This window comes from Sinocyclocheilus rhinocerous, unplaced genomic scaffold (assembly GCF_001515625.1).
Source record: "Sinocyclocheilus rhinocerous isolate Xijiao unplaced genomic scaffold, SAMN03320098_v1.1 scaffold113, whole genome shotgun sequence".
Lineage (NCBI taxonomy): Eukaryota > Metazoa > Chordata > Actinopteri > Cypriniformes > Cyprinidae > Sinocyclocheilus > Sinocyclocheilus rhinocerous.
Window position 1 is genome coordinate 911643 of NW_015646846.1, and position 23497 is coordinate 935139.

General features: G+C 36.0%; 1 protein-coding gene across 1 annotated transcript in view; it reads left to right on the top strand.

The window, feature by feature from the left end:
* The window catches only part of LOC107708049 (receptor-type tyrosine-protein phosphatase T-like), a 259431-nt gene that overhangs the window by 129627 nt on the left and 106307 nt on the right, over window positions 1-23497 (top strand). Inside the window, exons 8-9 of the mRNA XM_016512197.1 lie at window positions 9850-10146; window positions 16559-16668. Coding sequence (XP_016367683.1) covers window positions 9850-10146; window positions 16559-16668 — 407 coding nt within the window. The remainder of the gene's footprint in view (window positions 1-9849; window positions 10147-16558; window positions 16669-23497) is intronic.

Sequence of the window (23497 nt, forward strand, 5' to 3'; positions counted from 1 at the left end):
TGTTTGTGCGCTCTTCCGGGAGAAGTGCCCATACAAGGAATTCCGCCCTTCATGACATCATGAAGGGCTATACTCGAAACGTATTTGAACCCGGAAGGAATGGATCTTGTCATAGGTCCAGCTCGTTTCTTGAAATTTTAACTCTTTAACAGTGTAAGTAACTCAGAATGCATAAAATAACATTAGACCCCCCCCCCAACCCCCTTTAATCAAAAGGAAAATTGAGCTTAAAATAACATTAGACCCCCCCCCAACCCCCTTTAATCATAAGGAAAATTGAGCTGCAACTCTGAAAACCCTGTGTTTTTTCAGAAATTTTGATATAAGAGTGGATTGGAACAAAGAAACTGCTATAATGATGCAATCATTTTTTACAATTGATTTTTATTACTCTTTCACACATTCAAAAAGCTTTGAGTTAATATCACAGATCTACTATCTACTGAAGCATTTGACTCCTTGGAGACTCAGGCTGCTCAGAGAGACTTCATAATTCACTCATAGCAATGTGCTCCTTGGCCTTTTCCAGTCGAGTTCATCTGGGACAGAAAGGTCTTTCTCTCTTGATAGGAGGGGAATAGCAATATTGCAACCTTTTTCAGCATTTGATTGAATGGGCAATTAAAATTTATATCATGTAACTTCATACTAGCACCATTGCAGCAGAAGTCTTTGTCCCGAAGTACATTATTTCTTCAGAAGTAATAACTAATGAGACCAAAAATGGCTAAATCTACACATTTATGCACAAATGCTTCTAATTTAGGTCATTCTCTGCTGATGTCATTAGCTACGTTTCCATCCACCTATTTTTATGCGCATTTTGGATTATCGTATAAAAAACCGCTGGATGGAAATGCCAAGATGCGCATAAATTCTAAAAATGCGCATAAAAAACTTATGCGCACAACTGAGTAGGATAAACTTTTTATCCGATATGCCAGTTTATCAGGAAGTGACGATTTAGTTTTCTTTGACTCGTTGGATGGAAACGGTGCTTTATTCGCAAATGTTTTATGCGATATTACAGTTTTGCGCATAAGTTAAATTAGCATCTTTGGATGGAAACATAGCTATTGTTTTATTGTTGACTATTTATGAAGTATTTCCCGAATTAAATATGATCATATTGCTTACTATATACTGAGTATACACCGTATACCGTCATCTTATTTTAAGTATTTGTTTAAGTTATGCAATAAACTTTTCAAACATTCATATTCTACATAGGGGGCAGTCGTGGCCTAATGGTTAGAGAGTCAGACTTGTAACACAAAGGTTGTGGGTTTGATTCTTGGTACCGGCAGGAGTTGTAGGTGGGTGGAGTGAATGTACAGCGCTCTGTGCCAATACCACCTTCAATACCACGACTGAGGTGCCCTTGAGCAAGACACCAAACCCCCCACTGCTCCCTGCGCGCCGCAGCAAAAATGGCCAGTTGTGTTCACGGTGTGTGTGTGTGCACTTGGATGGGTGAAATGCAGAGCACGAATTCCGAGTACGGGACACCATACTTGGCCTCACGTCACATAAACAGTTCATTTGCGACAGCCAAACACATCCATCTGAATGTCTATGGATGGTGCTTTAAAAAAGATGCGTTTAAAAATGCAACTTTTCTGAGAGTCTTTTTACTGGAGAGGGTTTTACCATGAATTTTCGACGATAAAATGTAGATAAACTACTTGACCTAACTAATCAACTAGTTGACTATCTTGACCCATCCCTAGTCCAATCAAACAAGTTTAGTGTTCATTTGACACACTAGAAATGGAAGGTCAAGTTGAGCGCAGTGCATTCTGGGATACAGTATACTGCACATTTGTGCTAAAATCATAGGTCAACGACGCATGAAAATTTGCATACTAAGAACAAAACACATGCTACTTTCTATAGAAATAGTACAAGTTGTGTCATAAGTTGATATGCAAATTTAATGCAGTTGAATGAACCATAAAGCATCAATGTTAATTATTCTTGCCATTCAGCAAGCATATATTAGTGGATTACGCACACATGTGCATTAATATTTTAATGCTAATTATAATGTCTGCCTGCATTTAAGAGAAAACAATCATTATAGAGGAATTAAATAGTGTGACACTGAATATGCATGAAAATGGGTTTAATAATGTGTTGTTTTGGATTTATTTTTATCTTTGCATCATAGTGGGTTGATATATGTATTTTCATTGTCATTATTATATGCTATTACAGTTTTCTTGCAGTAATTTCAGTTGCTTATTTTCAGGCTTTTCATGAAGCCAAGGACAGAAAGCATTTTAACCCTCAACAAAAACCAGAAACAATTACCTTTGTGAGGAGACAACGCTCAGTGTTTTATATGGCAATCAAGTGTTCATGCAGAATTGCATTGATTGTGGTTGTACAGTTTCTTGGGCTGTAGAATTATACTTCTAAATTTTAGTTAAAATCCGTTCACACCTCCACAGTCCTCACACAAACACATCAGCGAACACCAGGCAAGCTCTTGTACATCCTTTTTGAAGTCTGCTCCAACCTTTTCTGATTCAAAAGCTCTCCAAGTCTTTTCACAATTGTCATCACCCCCCATCACCCCCCTACTACAACAGATTGCTTACATGCACTCCCAGTCTTTCCGTAATGTTCCGAAACCTCCTGTGGAGTTCATGAATATAAGCACTTTTTCCCTCCACTCTTATCCCAACTCCCACCGATCTGCTCTCCTCCTCGCTGCCCGCCGTTTGATATATCATGATCCTCGTTGCGTGAAGTCATTACGGCAGGAAGTGGAGAGTGAGGCAGTTCACACTGTTTTGCTCTTGAAAGGTTTAAATGATTGGAATCCTGGAGCTTATGATTGACTAGGGAAGAAGGAAGGGTGATTGCTTTTTTCCCCGTCCGGCGCCCAGTTGAAGGATAAACAATAACAAGACAGACTTGGAGTCATCTTTTTGTGAATGGATTGTGTGAAGGTGTCTTATGGCTTTTTGTTTTATAACTCCTCTGTGTGTATAGTTTTTTTTTCTGCAAAGATTTTCTTCAAATTTTGTTGTTGTTTATTTTTATTGAAACAATGAAGCAAGCATCTCTATGCTCTGTGTCCGTTTTTCAACTCATTTATGACCATCAAGTACCAGTGGATGAATGTTAAAATGGCTGTTTTGTGCACTAAGGCAATTGTGGGAAATTATACTGAACATCTGAATAGAAAATCTTCTTTTGAATCTACTCTTATATTGATAGTGAAATAATAATAATAATGTTTTTGCACTGTTCATTATGACTTAATAGTTATTGCATCATTTTAAACTTTTATTGTCAATTTAAAATCTAAAAATGCTTTTTGAAATGTATTTAAAAGTTTTATTTCTAAGTAAGAAATGTCATTTTAGTATTTTATTTATTTATTATAGTTTTTTTTTTTTTTTAAATATTGCATTCTTCTGGGTCATTTAAATATATTTCTAAAAATTAAAATGTCATTTTTTTGTCATTGAATCAATGAAAAATGTTCAATTAAACATCTGAACTACAGGCCACAATTCTGTCCTCTGATCAGATTGCAGTGATATCAATTTGGGTCATCTGAAGTATTGTGTTAAAAGTGACAAAATCAAACCAAATTTATCATCGGTTCCCATGGCAATGAGGAAACCTGAGAACAGCAGAGAACATCACCTTAGCTCACACTGTCATCTTGTCTCTGGTCCTGTCCTAAATCGCACCCTAAACCCTCGCGGTCTTCCTCTGAGTCTGCACATTCGTGACGTAATGCTGCTTTGACTGTCGGGTAGAAGTCTGCTGTGGAGCTCGCCCCGGTGCGGGCTTGGCAGAAGTGTGCATCGAGGGCGCATAACGGCCGCAAAGGGGGCGCTCGCGAGCACGCTTTTGAACGCTAAAATGACGAATGGGACACCCTACGGTCTCGTGGACTTAACGCACACGCGCACGCGGCGGCCATTGTAAGTTCGCAAGACCGAAAGTGCACATGAAGTGTTGCATTTGGGACAGGGCCTCTGTCCTCTGTATTTAAAAAAATGAACCAACAAAACATGATAAAGAACTAGATTTTTTTTTTTTTTGTGCCAGTGCAAAGACTGCTTCCCTTTCAGACCAACCGCTGTTCAGTTAAGGCAGATTGAGCGTTTTCTCAGAACTTCAGCATTCTCTCTTTGTATTCAGCGTCTTCCTGTCTGTCAGTAAATAGTTTTCTTGACAAAGCAATCTCAGTTATTTAGACACAGTGGTTTGGAAGGATTTGAAGAGGTTGTTTGTTTCATTCATACAGAGGGAGAAGTAAAGGACAAAGATAAGCAGGAGAGAACTCTTGAAAAATATATACCATAGTGGTATATATTCAGGTACCATAGTACCTGATGATCATACCATGAGATTTTGATGTATAGCATGTGACTTAATGATATATACCAGGATATATATACTGTTGTTCAAAGGTTTGGGACTGGTAAGATTCAATGTTTGAAAGAAGTATCTTACAGTATGCTTGCCAAGACTGCATTTATCTGATCAAAAATAGTAAAAACAGTAATATTATTACAAATTAAAATAACTATTTTCTATTTGAATATATTTAAAATGTAATTTATTCCTGTGATGCAGAGCTAAATTTTTAGCATCATTAATCCAGTCTTCAGTATCACATGATCCTTCAGAAATCATTCTAATATGCTGATTTGCTCCACAAGAAACATTTATTGTCAATGTTGAAAACAGTTGTGCTGCTTAATAATTTTGTGGAAACTGTGATACACATTTTTCAGGATTCTTTGATGAATAGAAGGTTCAAAAGAACATTATTTATTTGAAATAGAAATCTTTAGTAACACTGAAAATGTTTTTACTATCACTTTTGATCCATTTAATGCATCCTTGCTGAATAAAGGTATTAATTTCTAATTAAAAAGCTGAGTTCAGAATGACCATAGTACCACTATGATAAATGTCCATAAACTACCACAGTACTCTTATTTTTTTAGGTAAGGTAGGTAGAAATGGGAGAGAGCAATAAAGGATGTAGTCAAGGGTTAATTCATTAAGGTGGATGCCAAGCACTATAGAATAGACAGTATAGTGGCATGTGTGGATGTTGGAGGTTATTGTGTACTACAGGATAAACCACAACAACAGCAAACCCACAAAGGGACGACCAGACAGACGGCAGTGTGGGCCTCACAGAGAGTATATTCCTTTTGATCTGCTGAGTCTCTCTCTTTCTCCATTTCCCATGTTCCACTTTCACTTTTTTCCCTTAAGGTCATCAGTGTGAAATCACAACCAAATGTATTTTGTTGCCTTTGAAACTCTTGCTGATGTTGCCAGCTGCTGCCGCTCGAAGGAATAGTTCACACAAAAATGATGGAATCATTTACTCACCCTGTTCTCATTCCACCCCGCCTGTCTTTCTTTCTTCTGTAGAACACAAAAGTGTGATTAAAGAATGGCAAAATTAGAATTTTGGGTGAACTATCACTTTAAATACCCTCCCTTTTCTCTGTGCGCACACTGAATATACTTTTAACAAATGAAACTGCAACTCAGCACTTTAACGAAACATCCTTCCTGGTATCCTCATAAAAATCGAGTTTTCCTCTTTAAAAATGTTCAACTTTGCCACACAGTGACACTTGACCCTTCAGCATGCCCTTGGCTAAAATGCAGTAGCACAGTATAGCAGAACTTTGCTTTGCTGAGTGTTTTAGAGCTCAAAGCTGCAGTGAAGGTAAAAACTGCTTATGCTGAACCAAAGTGTGAGGAACTTCTATATGATGTCATTTGTCCTCAATGTTTGTGACTGCTGCAGCCGTGAGATATTCTTAAACTGGGAATGTAACCTGACACAAACGTCAAGTCCCAGCATGATACACAAACTCTTTCTTCACGCTGTGCAAAGTACAACAATTTCACTTTGATGCACGTCACCTAATTAAAAGGAGAAGATTTAAAGTTACATCCAGAGTTAAATGCTAAGTATTGTTTGCTGCAGCAAAAAAAAAAAACAAAAAAAAAAACAGACAGTAATTAAAAAACACTCTGGAGAGAAACGACCCAACATCTGTTCCCAGCGTTAATCTAATTGATTTGAGTTGTGTCACTGCATGGGGTGACTTGAGTCTTCGGGAGACTTTGGATATCAAATAGGGCTGGGTAAAAAATATCGACATCTCGATATTAATCGATTCTCTTTTTTATGGAACGATAACGATTCTTAAATCCCAAGAATCGATTAGAGTAACCTGTTTTCAGTTACTGGACGGAACATTGAAGGGCACTTCCCATCCAATAAATCACAATAAGCATTGTGCTTTGGTGCTTTTAATATGAAACAAAGTCTCAGGTTTCAATTTATGTCCATTGTATTGCAGGTGTAATTTTAACAGTTGTATGCTATAGCTTACAATATTATAGTAATGTAGTACCAAATGACTCATTTGTCATATAAATGACTCATGTATATTTTACAGCATTGTAGTTGAGAGATTTTTTTTCCTTAAGAAAATTAGGCAAGTACTGTACCTGATATATATCCAAAATAATCGATATTGAATCGAATCGAATCAAATTGGTAATCGAATCGAAAGCTTGCGAATCGAATCGAATCGTGAAATTTGTGTCAAAACCCAGCCCTAATATCAAATACTATAAATGCAAGGCATACAATGCAAACTTCCCGTCCATGTCCAATATTCTTTAATTGTGTTATGTGCTGTGAACACGTTCTTTTTTTTGTAATGTCTTTGTTTCAAAACCTGTGAGCTGCCTAGCTAGACAGCATTTTAAGGCATTTTATGTGAACAGTACTTTGTGACCGATTTCATTGCACTTTTATAACTGAATTTTTATTTATTTATTTACTTTTAAGTTTGTTCATATCAAAGCAGCAGTATACGGCAAAGCAGATGACTGGTTTTTGAAGCAAAGTTTATACAGTATTTTGTGTCCATCTACACTCTGTTTTAAGCTTTGATGGGTTTTTCTTCAATTGGATGGAGATGTTTTTAAAGTTGGCCATGTTTTCATGTAGCCTATGTTGCCACTTTGGCCTACAAATCACCATTGGATGGAAGGTTTACTGAGTTTTGGAGACAAAGTGCAACCTTGCAGTAATATCTGAACATTTTCTCTGAAGAAAAGCACAAGACTCTTTAGAAGTGTAATACAGCTTCTGTCGGCCTGCTGCATTTTATTGTTCTTGTTTATTTTATTTTATGTTTTAGTGTAGTTTAGTTTATTATTTTATTTTATTATTAAATATCATTTTATTATATACATTATTTTATTTATTCATTCATTTTATCAATTTTATTAGTTTTTTCTTTATTTTTTTGTTTTGTTTTTATCTGTATTTTTTTATGTTGTTTTCCATTAGTTCCATACAGCAGATTACTTGTTAAAATGCTTTATTTATTTCAAAAAATAAAAATGGGTCATCATGTTATTTTCAATGCTTGATTGCTGATATCGAGAAAGCAGAATGGCTGTTGGCCGATATATGATACGATTTTGTTATGGCGAATTAGACACATTTTGTTTTCTTTCTTTGTTTTTTTTTTCACTGTTTTCCACTGCTGTTCATTCCCTGCCTCTGTCTTTCCCTCGTCTGAATATCTCATCGTTTTTAAAAAACCCACGCAGCTGGGTATGGTGGACACCTATTGATATGTTTATTGCTTGCAGTTTCCCCTCTCGTTCCAGAGAGAGTGAGAGAGATGGTGGAGGTGTGATAAATGTTGCGGGGCGTTTGGGTCTGAAGTGATCGTGCCAAAGCAGCGCAGCAGTAGTACGGAAGATTGATTTCTCTTATGCAATTCTCCCCAACGTCTGCGATTAATGACCCTGTACGCTCGCCATCCATCAGCATTTTCCCTTGCTGAACTACACCAGCCCTCATCCAGGCTCCAAAAGCCCACCTATGGCACCACGGCATACCCCTCGGCCGCGCGTTAGCGTGTTGCTAATGCTCTAACATATGCACCTCTTTCTGTCAGATTAATAATGCTACTGTTACCCTGCACCTGTCCAACAGGCAAATCCCCTACCCGTCCAACACCTTCCCTCGACAGGGGGCTTCATGTTGGACACGGACCCTCAGTGGCCGAAAGCCAAAACATTGCTTGATCATACATATGTCTCTTCTTTTATAGCTATTCTAGTGAGGCTTAACCACGTACAGTAGGATTTACAGTCTTAAATCCGCTTAGATGACACTTTTAGATGGGATGGCAACATAGATTAGCTATAATCTGGGCTACATGAGCAAAGGATTTGGGGTTTTGGGTAATTTGTTGTTATTTTTCAATTTGCTCAACTAAGAGTTTAGCATCAGTGCAAATCTTCTGCAGAGAACCTGAAATGAGGCTTCGGCTTCATGTTTACATTTAGGTATAGACAACAAAGCAGTTATGGATCTTTTTTTTAACTTTCCTAGCAAACTGTCTAGTTTGCTTGATCTTCAACAGAATGCAGTTGAATAAGCAATGCTTCAAACTTTGTAAGTCTAAAATTCCCATGTGTAGGAGCCACTGATGACTGAACCATTGAAGCTGAAAAACGCTTATGTCTGTCCTAGACGTGACACAGTTCTCACAATGCTCAAATTGCTCTGCACCCAGAAACTCTCAGAACTTTGAGAACGAAAGTGCCCTAAGAGGGCTGCCATGATGTAAACTATCTTAAGACATTAAAACTCCCTTTCACATGCGGCTCCCTGAATATTCACCCAAGGCCAAAGTCAAAAACCAGTTGCCTGGCTCTTTTATAATTTTCGTCTAATCTAGAGGAATTAGTGTGTGAGATTGTGTCCAACAACCCCACTGGATCCACTGGCAAGTCTCTGATACTGTTTGTTTCACTGTTCGATATTGTTCTAGGATTTCATATACAACAGAGGATAGTTGTAATGCTTAGTTGTAGCATTTTTTTATTTATTGAAAATTCTTGCAATTTTGATTACAAAAGTGGTGATCTGCTAAAAAAAAAAAAAAGTTTTTTCAAAGATCTTTGACACCATTTAGAGAGCAGGTTGTCCAAATATAATGCTGAAATATAAGGGATGCTTAATGCTGTAAGTAATAATGTACTGTACAGTGAGACAATCATTATTGAAGGTTGTTTTATTTTTAATTATTTAAAAAAATATATTGGTTTAAATTATTTTGTGAAAAGAATTGTATAGAAATATTTGACTGCAAAATGCAACAACTGACCAATCAGAATCAAGTATTTCACAGAACCATGTGATAATAATATTTAATGAGTTTAGATTGCTTTATAATTTTTTTAATATATTCCATTCAAAAGTTTGGGGTCAGTTTTATTCAGCAAAGAAGGGTTAAATTGACCAAAATCAACAGTGAAGTCTTTTATATTGTCAAAGTTTTATTCATCAAAGAATCCTGGGAAAAATAAAATGTATCACAGTTTCCACAAAAATATTAAGCAGCACAACTGTTTTTAACATTGATGATAATAAGAAATGTTTCTTGAGCTGCGAATCAGCATAGAATGATTTCTGAAGGATCATGTGACACTGGAGTAATGATACTGAAAATTCAGCTTGGCACCACAGGAATAAATTACATTTTTAAATGTATTAAAATCGAAAACAGTTATTTTAATTTATAATGATATTTCACAATATTACTGTTCCTTTTATATTATTATTATTATTACTGTTAAGTGTAATTTTGATTTTAAAAAATGCAGCCTTGGTGAACAGAAGAACAGTGTACATATATCTCTTTTGATAATTTTTTGTAATATGACTCATGACAAATTGACAATGTAATGAAAATGTCCCATCATATTTATCTCGGACCTTCCCTTCCTTTCTGTTTCTCCCCACAGATCCAGTCAACGGTCCCCAGAACGTGAACGTGGTGGACATCCGCGCCCGTCAGCTGACCCTGCAGTGGGAGACCTTCGGATATGCAGTGACACGCTGCCACAGTTTCAACCTGACCGTCCAGTACCAGTATGTGTTCAACCAGCAGGAGTTTGCCGCTGAGGAGCTGATACCGACCTCCTCTCATTATACTCTGAGGGGACTCAGGCCTTTCGTGACGGTCAGACTACGGCTGGTGCTGGCCAACCCTGAGGGCAGCAAGGAGAGCGAGGAGATCGTCAAGCAGACGGAGGAAGACGGTGAGTGGGATTAAGATGGTGGAATGGGATAGATGTTGTAAGTTGTGAAACCTTTCATTTTTACTGGCTTTAATTAAGGGGGGTCAGACCCCTCAAACTAAGGATTTGTCGGTCCAGCACTCAGTATTAGTATCTGGGGTTTTTCCTTTTTTTTTTCTTTTTCTCACAGCGAAAATGTTTGCAATGTTTGCATTGTAAGACATGTAACGTCCATCCCTACTCCAAACCCTTCCATAGTTTGATTACTTCACTAATTACCGTGTCTGAACAGTAATCACATTATGATGATCACTTATGACTTTATTTCTGAAACCCATCATCCTTTAGCAGATGGACAACACAAGATGCCAAACTGTCCATCCGGTTGTAAATTCAATAGATCACTCATTCTCCAGAACATGATTTCACTCTTTTATTCTTTTCTGTAAATGTTACAAAAATTCATAGTAAGGCAAGGCAAGTATATTTATATAACACACAGTGGTAATTCAAAGTGCTTTACAAAAAAAAAAATATTAAAAAAATTGTAATCATAAGTTTCATAAATGCTATGAAAGTAAGAAGTAAAAAATTGAAGAAAAGAGAATAAGCTAAAATGCAATAAGATTCTACATTAAAATGAATGAGTAATTTGAATAATATGAGTGTTTTATATGCTGCATGCAAAAAAATTAATTGTGTTGTTTTCTGTTAAACTTGAGTTCACAGATGAGCAATTTTGTATTCTTTTCTAATTTAATTCATTTTGTTTATTTACAAATAAAAGAAATGCACTAATGCTTGTTTACATGGTCCTTGTGGTTCACTTCATATAAAAGAAGTTATAAAAGAAGACCTGACAGAACATTACCATGGCTACTCAACAATAAATGATCAAATAAAGAAATGGACATGTAATATGTGGAAATTATTTTTATCTTCTGATAAGAATGAGACCATGGAGTGCTAGAAGAGACATGAAACTAGCACAGTATAGGAAATTGATTGCTAGGCACAACAATTATACAGTTTAGTGGTCATTATTCAAACAATATTTGATTATCCAATCAGAATCAAGTATTCCAGAGAGCCATGTTAACATTTGTTAATCTTTTTTTTCCCACTGTACACTCTTTCTCTCCCTTTATTTATCTGTATGGTTTCATTTGCAACCATTGTTGTATTGAATACATTTTTCTATTTGTATACTGACAGCAAAACTCTCAAAACAGCTATATTTGAAATGTAATATCTATTGTTATATTCTTTAATACCTAAGTGCTGGTTAGGCTTATTAGAAAACTTCCTGGGTAAGAGTTATAATTGTGAGCAGTATAAATACTTTGATTGTATTCTTCTTGAATTGATATCTTTTTACTTGTAGGTTGTTTGAGGAACATTTTAAATGGAGCTTTGTACAGAAATCATTAACACTTGTTCTTTCATTGAATCTCACTAGACATTTGAATTAAACAAGAACAGAAGTAATAACTACTAACCTTCACTGGAAGAATTGCACATGTACAGAAAGATTGGAGGTTAATGTTTCTGTCCAATGTTCAATGATGCCAATATTCAGCATCCGGGACTCTGCTATTATATCTAATGTTGACAGCTGTAGATTTGGCAAATTAGTTTGACAACATGCATGGCCCTTATTCTCAAATACGAAAATGAGAATAGTTCAATGATCTCAGCCCATTATTTCAATTATCCAGCATTTTAATTAATGACTCTTACCTCTGGTTCTTGAGAGCTGAAGGGCCTTTGGTTTAGTTTTTTAAGTCTTTTTCTCAGAGCACTTGTGTGTTCTTTCCAGCTGAATGCATTTCTGAAGCTTTTCAGAGGGCAGCGGTGGAAATTCAGTGATTTCATTTCGGGAAATGCTATTCAATAGTGGTCATTTACAGCCTCTTACTTTTGCACTGTGGTCAAAAATAAACAGTGTAGATTTCCAAAAAATAGTTTAAAAGCCGGTAAATTCTGTTCTTGGTTTCATTTTTATAGCCTAAGGGATTCTTACTGCCTCCATTTAAAATGTTCCTCAAACAGCCTTCAAGTAAAAAGATATCAATTCAAGTAGAAGAAAATCAATGTATTTTAGTGCTCACAATTATATCTCTTACCCACGAAGTTTTCTAATTTATTTATTTATTTAGTCATTTAGCAGACGCTTTTATCCAAAGCGACTTACAAATGAGGACAATAAAAGCAGTCAAAACTAACAAAAGAGCAACAATGTTAATTCTAAATAATTCTAAACAATTCTAATTAGGCTAAACCAGCACTTAGATATTAAAGAAAAAAAAGTGAGAGAAAAAGAGTGTACAGTGAGAACAAAAAAAAAAAAAAGATTAACAAATGTTAACATGGTTCTCTGGAATACTTGATTCCGATTGGATGATCAAATATTGTTTGTATAATGACCACTAAACTGTATAATTATTGTGCCTAGCAATCAATTTCCTATACTGTGCTAGTTTCATGTCTCTTCTAGCACTCCATGGTCTCATTCTTTTCAGAAGATAAAATAATTTCCACATATTACATGTCCATTTCTTTATTTGATCATTTATTGTTGAGTAGCCATGGTAATGTTCTGTCAGGTTTTCTTTTATAACTTCTTTTATATGAAATGAACCACGAGGACCCTGTAAATTAAAACAACGCCAAAGGCAAGTGATCTGTATTCCCTCTTAATGTACATTATATTTTGTACTTAAAGTTGGTGCAGTTGTTATCAGTTGATTTAGTTCGGGAAAGTTAATTCTGCTAGTAAAGGAAACCAGTGTACTTTTTAAATGAACCCATATTTAATTAAAACCCGTGTACACATTAAATTGTTGTTCAGTAATAGTTAAACTTTATAAAAATCATCATTGTTATACCTTTGTAAAAGATTTTGAAAGTATTTTAATATTTTAATAATGCATCCTCTCATATCTCAGAAGTTTTAATGCTCACAGCGAAAGTGTTTGCATTGTAAGACATTAGATTGTCTTGTGTATTTGAGAATCACTACAGTTCTGTACAGAAGTCAGATCCACTCAGAGAAGTAAATGGAAACAGAATTGTTTAGACTGTAGTACTGCTCTGCTCTTCCCGAAAGAAAAACAACAAATATGATGAAAGCCGTCCTCCTTTAATCCATCCGTTCCATTGATGTGTTGCAGTTAAAAGGAAATCCCAACGTAGAGCATGTTAAAGCTTCACAGTCTGTGAAAAGACACAGTGTTTCTCAGACGGAGAGAAGGTTTGCAAGCGGCGCTTAATTCGAAAATTTCCCAGAGGGAAGCGCTCAGCCTCCGTTTACAATTAATTTCTCCCAGCTTGTTTTTAATGCTGAGCAATAAAACCGTGTGAAAATAAAGCCTATTGTCAAGCCTTAGATTATTAGATTATAGTGTATAATTCAAGCGTTCGTTTTTCATTTTCATGTTCTGATGAGTCTGTTTTGATCTGGATAGAACTCTTTTGGCTATTCAGTATCTGCTCTTGTCTGCCCCACTGATGTTTTTCCTTTTTTGTGTGTTTTTTGCATATGAAAACCTATAATTGCTGTCCTTTGTGTTAGCAAATTGATGGACAGCTGCAACATATCAATAGTGAAGCAAATTTCTCTCTCTGTGTAACCTTATATGGGGATAATTGCAGGAGGGTGAAATTAACATGAGGATGGCAGACCGTTTTTTACCTTATTAGGTCAACAATAACACCGACCCTGTACTTATGGAAACCTGCTTGCCTGTAAACAAGAATAGAGTGAATATGTTGTTTGTGATTTATTCAGAGACAGAAAATAATCAGACGATAATAATTACGCAACCTATTAAAAGTTATTTGTATCTGAGAGGGACAAGCATAAAGGGAAAAAATTGTTTCCTCCACCTCAAACTTAATGAAACATCACTCATAGTCTCCAGACGAGAAGCTAATCAGCTGGATTTATACGTAAAGCAACATTTCTCGCACATGCATGGTTATATAGAGGAAATGATAGCGGACGGAGGACGGGAGCTAATTATATTTCATTGCAACCGTGATTTAATGTGCTTGTTGGCTAATGCCCAATCAAGCAATGTGAAGAATTGTTGAAAATATAATTTAACTGGCCTCACTTTGCAGTACAATATCTGACATCAGCACCTTGGTGAGAGAGCGTTATTCACCTTTTTTTGATTAGCTCAATTCTTTTCCCATTGACTATTCAGCTTTTAATAGCAAATGAGGGCAAATAACTCAACCTCGCTACCTTTTAAAGATGAACTTGTTCGCATGCTTCAGATTAATAATCTGAAATAATGAAATGAGATAAACTCCATTCAGTGAGAAAAAGGCAACTTTTCAGCATACTAGAAGTGAGATTTCCAAAATACAAACACAACGCCAATGGCAAATGATCTGTATTCACTCTAAATTAGATTATATTCATATCCATTTTCTCTTACAACATAAAGTTTGGTGCAGTTGTTCTCATACATTAGTTCAGAAAATTATTTCTATTAATAAAGCAAACCAGTGTACTTTCTAAGTGAATCAGTATTTAACTGAAACTCATGTGCACATTAAATTGTTGTTCAGTAATGGTGAAACTTTGGAAGAAAATGTCATTATTGCACAAATCATAATTTTATGGACATTGGCTAGACATGATTTTAATGTTTTAATAATGCATCCTCTCAGATCTCAGCAGCTGTAATGCTCCCAGTAAAAGTGTGTTATTTTAAGATATCTGATTAGCTCAAACCATTTCACATTAAAGAATACATTCCAAAAACTATTTAGCTTTTAATAGTGTTTTATGGCAAATATCTTAACCTTTCTACCTTTTGAAGATGAACTTAGTCGTATGCGATATAAACTAACAGAAAAGATTAGATGAGATCATCTCTTTTTTCTCATTAATTGGAAGAAACAACTAAACATCTCAAGGCATAACTTAATACTTTGAACTATTACAGAATTAAGAGAACAAAAAAAAAACAAGAACTTACAAACACAGTATTATATGCATAGACATATTTATATACACATCCAAATAAAATAAGATAAAGCAAACCAGTGTAAAAAAAAAAGAAAAATTTATTAAAGTTCTTGTACACATTACATTGTTGTTCAGTAATTAATCATAATTGTGTGGACATTGACTAGAAATTATTTGTGTGCTTTATTAATGAATCCTCTCAAATCTGAGGACAGTGAAAGTGTTTGTGTTTTAAGTTATTAGATCAGCTTAAATCTTTTCCCATTGAAAAATAGATGCTTAAGACTATTCAGCGTTTAATAATAAATGAAGGCAGATATCTCAACCTCTCAACATTTTGAAGATGAGCCAGTTACATGCAAAAGAAATAAACAGAAAGAATAAAATGAGATTAAATCTGTTCAATGAGGAAAAATAAACATTCTCTTTTGTTAAATAAATGAGATTCTCAAAATAAAAATACAGCTAGATTAGCTTTTCCTCAATGAACTAGTTCATGGATTAGGTTTGTGGGTTGTGTCTGTGTTAATGAAATGCTGCATGAACAGCATGTGTTGTTATTCTTTTCTTCACCGTTCAAGACTACCACCAGCTAATCTGTTTGTGCCCAAGCTTCCTCTCCCGCTTGCCCCGTTACGGCCCTGCCACGCTCATCTCTTTAATCTGCCCTCCCAATTAGCCACGACTTAGTGCAAAGCAAACAGCAGTGCTAGGGCTGCTAAGTTGGACTAAACGTCCTTTTAGCTAAGTCATTAGCTCTCTTTGCACACACTGTCAGGAACAGTCTGACTCATTAGTGTGTCATCGCAAACAGTCAAGTCAGAGACGCTAACCAAGACTGAGAAATGAAAGACAACTAGCCTCAAGTTAACATACTGTATGTGCTATTGCTAAACCGGGCCAAATTAGCACATTTGCATGCTAATTTATGAAATCGTCAAGTCATAGCATCTCTGAAAATGCTATGCTGGCATATGAGAGCAGGATGAAGCTGTGTATGGATAATGACATCTTGAAAACAGGTTTTTAGGGTGTTAATGATGTTCTAGCAAGAGTATATTTGGAAAACTTGCAATGTGTGCCAGAGGGAACGTGCGCACAAAAATATGCAAACAGACGCACGCATATGTGCGCAGTGGTACTCGTAGCACTTGTTAACACCTCTCGATACCGAAGGGTAGCAAAGCTGTTACAATTCACACTTCGAACATTGCGGCTGAGGTGTGTTTGACATAGTTTTGCTTCTTTAGTCAGCCAGTCTCTGCTCGCTTCACTTTACCTTCCACCCAGCAACACAAGCCATTTCTGTCACCCTACGTCATCTCAAAACAATCACGTTTTATGTCAAGGTATTAATGCAGTGGTACAGTATTTGAATTATAGATGTTGACTAAACATGTTTTTGAGTTGCTAAATGAGTTTGAATGTGTGTTTGTGTTACTATACTAGTTCCTGGCCCCATTCCTATGGAGTCCATCCAGACAGGCCCATACGAGGAAAAGATCTTCATGCAGTGGAAGGCCCCGAATGAAACTAATGGAGTCATTACACTCTATGAGGTGAGAAATTTTTATTTATATTTTATGTATTTATAATGTATATATGTATATAAATATAGGGTTTCTGTAGGTCTTAAAAAGGTCTTAATTTGCCCTTCCACACATTAAGGCCTTAAAAAGTCTTAAATCAAAACAGAAAGTCTTAAATTCATAAAGTCATGGCATTAAACGGTGCATGCATTGCAAAAAAAATGAATATCTTCCTCAGTATTTTCAAAACAAATGTGACCCTGGACCACAAAAGCAGTCTTAAGTCGCTGGGGTATATTTGTAGCACTAGTCAAAAATACATTGTATGGGTCAAAATTATTGATTTTTCTTTTATGCCAAAATTCATTAGGATATTAAGTAAAGATCATGTTCCATGAAAATATTTTGTAAATTTCCTACTTTTCAAATAATTGTATCTCGGCCAAATATTGTCCTATCCTAACAAAGGGATAGGACAATAAAAGCTTATTTATTCAGCTTTCAGATGATGTATGAATCTCAATTTCGAAAAATTGACCCTTATGACTGGTTTTGTGGTCCAGGGTCACAAATATTCAAACATCCTTAAATCAAGATGTCTCTAGATTTACTTGAGATGCAAAAGGAAAATGAAGTCTTAAAAAAAACAAGATTTCCAGATTCCAGTGGTTGGGACCAGAGGTATTAATTGTTATACTATCTTTGCTAAAATGAATTAAAAAATAATGTAGATAGGTTGGAAGTTGCATTTTCATGCTTGGGACTGAAATGTTGCTGTTGCTGATGTGTGTATGTGTGTGTCTCAAAACTATATATCAAAGTAAATTTATGTGGTAAAATTAGGTGGCAGGATACTAATTTGGTAAAAAATATTGTACAAAAATAAGTGATTTTTCTGTCGCAGGAAATGTTGTTTGACAGCCCGGATCTCTCGCAAATTAATGATTTGTTAGTCAATGCATAGAATATCCGCATTACAAGCAAGGAAATGACAAAAACAAATTACATCCAGATTTTACTTTAATGTGTCTGTTTGAGTGGGCTGGATGCACAAACGAGCCTCACTATCTCTTTGATTTGATGAGGAAGACAAACCACGTGCAAGACTGTGCATATCCAGGTACATCATTAAAACGGGGTTACAGCGTATGCCATCTTGGTGATAAGAAGATTGACAGAATTTACTAAATGTATCGAGCGGACACAATGCAGTCCCATTTGGCCAGATAATTGCTATAATAGCCCTCATTGATTTAATTAGAAGCGTCCAATAGAATTATCCAAGAGATCTGAGCAGCCGTATGCCTCCTCTCCTCGCTTTCAGTGATTCAGACAAATTAGATTTAGGACAAAGAGCTCGGAAGCAGGAAAAGGAAGGTGCGGAGATGAATGCAGTGGAAGGGTCACAAAAGGATATGGTTTTGTTCGTGGCAAGCAAAGCTTTAGGAAAGTTTGGAGACTCATGGAAATAAAATAGGACTGCAACAACCTGCAATAATAACATTAAAAATTGATAGTGTTTTTTTTTTTTTCTTCATTTATTTTGTTTTTGAGAGTGTGAAAGGTTATTTGCAATATGCTGTATAAGATCAAATTAATAGTTTAAAGGGGTCATATGATGCTGCTAAAAAGAACATTATTTTGTGTATTTGGTGTAATGAAATGTGTTTATGCGGTTTAAAGTTAAAAAAACACATTATTTTCCACATACTGTACATTATTGTTTCTCCTCTATGCCCCGCCTTTTTGAAACGCGTCGATTTTATAAGTACAGTATATAGTATTATATAATATACTGTATATGTATAGTTAATGATTTTATTGCTATTTATGTTATGTAACTATAAATATATTAAAAAATATGTAGTTTGATATGATTGCTTAAGGCTCAACCCTTGTAGGAATGAACCAGTAACCCTCTGGTTACCAGCCACTAGGCCACAACACCCTATGTATAATGTATGTGAAGAAGTACTGGGTGGTCCATTGATCTACACTTATAAGAGCAGCTCAGCAGCCTGCTAAATATGACACGCACACATCGCAGTGGGTTTCAGATCAGTTTCTGAGTACCTGAGATGTGTCCTGCATCAAAATTCATACTTTTGATCAAATTTCCTCTCTCTCTCTCTCTCTCTCTCTCTCTCCTCTCCCTTCATTTCACTGCACAACAGCCTCCTGTTATCAAACCATCAAAGCCTTTCAGAAATTAATTGCTTTGCTGACAAAATAAGAATGTGCGTATGAAAGTGCAGGGAAAGTAAGACAGGGGAAGATCCTCAACAGCTCCTTATTAATCAACACTGAGACGTGTAAAGCGAAGGTGTCTTTTGTCCTCCTGCTTCTTTATTTGTCTTTATCTCCATGCAAATGAGGATGAGTAAATAGCAGAACACTTCTGCAAACGCGGCTGTTTGGTTCTTGATCTTTGTTTTGTTTAATTTGCGTGACATGTTGTGAGTTTGCGATGACGTGATGTCTTCCACCCCTCCGCTGTGTCTCATACGGCGTATCTGACGGTTTCCTGTCTGGAGTTACAAGGAAACAAACCACCCAATTTTTTTTCAAGAGAGAACCTGTCTGATGGTTTTTCTTTGGAGGTGTGATGGACAGGGGCATTGACACTCTCTGCGGGTGCTATTATTTGTTTAAACATACTTTAAAATTAAAATGACATTTGAGTTTAGCCGGGGGTGGTTTTGGCAACAAAAATGTACCATATTATTATACCATGTTTTTTGCACCATTGTAGATTAGTTTTGCTTCGTTTTTTGGTTATAATACACTAACAAAAATGTACCAAAAGGTACCATATTATACTATATTATACTATGGCTTTTTGAACTGCTGTCGTGGTATTTTAGTCGTGGTGTCATGGTGTCAAAAAGTATTCTTGAAAATACCTTGGAGTACCATATAAAAACTATGGTACATTAATTTCAGTACCATCAGTGTGCCATGTACTTTTTTTGTAAGGGACATGATACCATGGTAATTTTTTCATTGTAAGACTTTTAGACATCTACCATGGTAATACCATAGTGTTCTTTGCTTTTTTAAAAGGAATTAAAATTGTTATTTGGCAAGGACGCATTAAAAGTGACAGAAAGGACATTTATTATGTTACAAAAGATTTCTATTTCAAATAAATGCTGTTCTTTTGAACTTTCTATTCATCAAAGAATTCTGAAAATAAATACATTGCGGTTTCCACAGAAATAATAATCAGTTTTTCGGTTTTCAACATTGATAATAATAAGAAAAGGTTTACTGAGCATCAAATCAGCATATTAGAATGATTTCTGAAGGATCATTTGACAATGAAGACTGGAGTAATGATGCTGAAAATTAAGCTTTGCATCACAGGAATAAATTATATTTTTAAATATATCAAATAAAAAGTTGTTTTAAATTGTAATAATATTTCACAATATTGCTGATATTGGTGAGCATAAGATACTTTTTTTTTTTCTTTTTTTTTTATCGACCCCAAACTTTTAAAAAAGTAGCGTAAATACTATAGTGTATAAATAAAATAATCATAATCAGTGCAGTGGTATTATTCAAAGTATCCAGGTATAATAATTTGACATCGATGTACTATGGTACCACCATACTTTTTTTATAAGTAAAATCTCTTTTTCTCTCTCTAAATAAGTCAAAGTAAGGAGCTGTTGTTCTGTGTGCTGATGTAGTGGGGAAGGTTTTCACCTCTAACAAAGATAAACAGCCTGAGGAAAACCTGTACACATCCCACTTCCTCCCTTCATGGTGCTATTTTCATTTCCATCAATAAGTGCTTGAGTTGCAAGCACTCGAGTTAAGAGAACCAGTAACCCCTATCTCTCTAGAGCGGCTAAACCCGTTTAATGGGCTCATGATCCTGCACGTCTGGGTCTAGAGACAGCTGGAGGGAGGTCTAAATCCGGGTTAATGTCGAGAGTGCAGTTTTTATTTACCGTTTGTCATGTCATGAGACGGTGAGATTCAAGCACCGTTATTTTGTCCCAAACAGCAGACATTAGTGTATCATTGCTAGTATTCAGAAGGAAGTTGTTAACAAGGTACTGGGTGGATGCAATGAGTTGGTCACTAGATTCAACAAAGTTTGTGAGGTTTATGCCATCTTTAAAAGATATTCAAAGTTTTAGCAGCAAATAAACAAATTATCCATGAGCTTTGAGCCATGAGCATTGTGTATTTTCTGATTTTTTTTTTCTGATTATTTTCTGAGTCATATCTGTAAAGAAATGTTTTTATTTTTGGGGGGAATGAAATTTGTATCACAAAGTCTATAGACATTTTCCACTATTTTCATTCTCTCTCATGCCGGACAGTGGAGAATGCTGTGCCATTACTTTAATAATTTGACTGTATGTTATCACTGTTTTCAGATTTATTCTCCATAAAAAACATTTAAAACCACACTGTATTTTAGATGATCGTGGTGGGCAATGTCTAAGTGGGCAGTTCTTGATCAAGTCTGATTATATGAGACTATGTTACTAGTATTGTATTACTAGTATTTGCATAAGTGCTGTATTTTTTGTTTTTCTGCTTTATTTTATTCTGTTTTATGCCTTGCAGAACGGAGTGGAATATAACATATTATTCTCTTCACCAAATGTTGAGTAACCTCATTTCTGTCTGGCATCCCAAACCCTCATAACTCACCCTCAAACTTGCAAAATAGTAAATATTCTGTGTTCTCTGCCAGTCTGTTTACCAGCTGTAAATCTCAGGAGATGCTGACTTGAACGAGGCCGAGGAATTACTAACCGAGCCCAATCAAGCTTGGGTTTATAGCTTTGCATTTCATGTGTCTGCTTGTATAGCAGTTGCCTTGGATTTCAAGTTCTTAAAAAAAATTCTGAAGGGTTGAAAGTCCATGCAGGATGAATTTTAGATGTTTAATTGCTTTGAGCTTCATTGAAGTACTTTTTTGTGACGTGTGCAAGTGTGGTTGTATGCTTGTTTGTGAGCAGCCTACAGTATATGCCTACTGTCTACATAGGCATCTGTCTTCTATGGCTCAGTTGAATTGGAACCTCATAAGTGTCTGTTTTGGACCAATTTCCATAGGCAGCAGCTCAGAAGACTTGAGGAAACAGCAAGTTGAACTAATTATTTTACTCTCCTCACATTCTTTCTTACCTGCCTCACAGTCACACTGATGGGCCATTAGGGGTGGGGCCCTTAGTCTCTCAGGTGTGAATCACTAAATATCCATGGTCATTGTCACTCCCTCGCATATGGACTTTCTAACACAAAACATGTCTTACAAAAGTTAGATCAATGTATTGTTTTCTGTGAATGAGTGAGCAGGATGATTTTCATATAATTTTATAGCAAAAACTCTTTTTTTATACAATTAAAAATGTTATTTTTTCACTAACCATGCACAAACGTTGTTGTTTGTTCCTTACATACTATTATAGCACAGTTTGTACAGAATTTATATTTAGTAAGATTCTGAAAAAAATAATAAAATGTCAGGGCATGTCAAAACTTCTCCAGGGCCCCAAAACCCCTTCAGAGTCAAGTCAAGTCACCTTTGTTTTTATAGCGCTTTGTACAATACAGTGTGTGTCAAAGCAGCTTTACGGTGTTAAACAGTAAAAACGTTTGCTGATAATGCAAGAGCACAATAGAAAACAGTCAGTGTATCAGTTAAAGTCCGTTCATTGTTGATTCAGTGATGTCATCGCCCAGCTCAGTTAAGCTCTCTTCCAATAGTGTCTGTGCAGTCAAGTCACCAATGTTGCCAGAAATTGTGACCCCAGACGGATAAGAGGTAGTGTCCATAAGTTGCCTTTGGAACAGCCTTTTTGTTGCTAGTGAACTTATGATGCCTTAAAAGGCAGCTCACTATGTTTTGAACAGCATCTCTCTCTCTCTCTCTCTCTCTCTCTCTTTTTTTTTTTTTTTTTATCCAATATCTTCTACAAACAGGGATGTTTTCTTCACATTCCCATCTCCGCTGCCAAACTGAACTAGGAAATGAACGCTTTTCAAATCAGCTGTGGTCAATTAAACTCAAGCGGCTCTTTTAACAGAGAGCCACAGTGCATTCAGTAGTGCATTAGGCCACTTTTAGCAGCCTGTCGCGTGGCATCACATGCCCCCTGGCCAACACTTCCTGTCTCCCCTGACATCAGTCTGAAAAGAGAGAGGGAGGACAGACGAGTGTGGGAGATAGATCCCCCATCCTCACCTCTTCATTTCATACTTTCAGTGTTCTACAGGATTGACCATCCCTTGTGTTTTTCCCCCATCAGGACATTTAAGTGATGACAGAGTAATTGGAGGTCTATTGATCTCAATGCCGGCCTTTGAGCTGTTAAGTTGTTGTTGTTGTTGTTTTTTGTTCATTTAGTCACAAAAAAAAATTTTGGAAGAATTGCTCGATTTTGTGCAGGACGCATTGTCAAAAATGAAATGATTCTGGTTGTACATTTTAATCACAAATAATAAATGGAGTATCCATGTGTTCTCTTGTTGCACTGGAAGATACACATAATCAAAAGTACTACAAATTAGGGCTGCACGATAAATCGCATGCGATATTTAACGCGCGTGCGCGTTAAATATCGCATGGGGGGGACCAAATTATCAGTGAGAGCAGAACAAATGTGTCACACGTTTTAAACTCAACAAAATGGTAAAATTCATATATCAAGAGCATGCTCACAGATGAAAACAGAGAACAAAACAGCGTTGGATTAAGTGGATTAAGTGGATTAGAGCCCTGCACGGGCCTCAAATATAGGCCCTAGCCAGTCTTTTTTCCCCTTTTCCCAAAAAAGCTTATATGTTTGTTTCAGCTATTAAAATAGTTCAGTTTTGTATGTAATGGAAA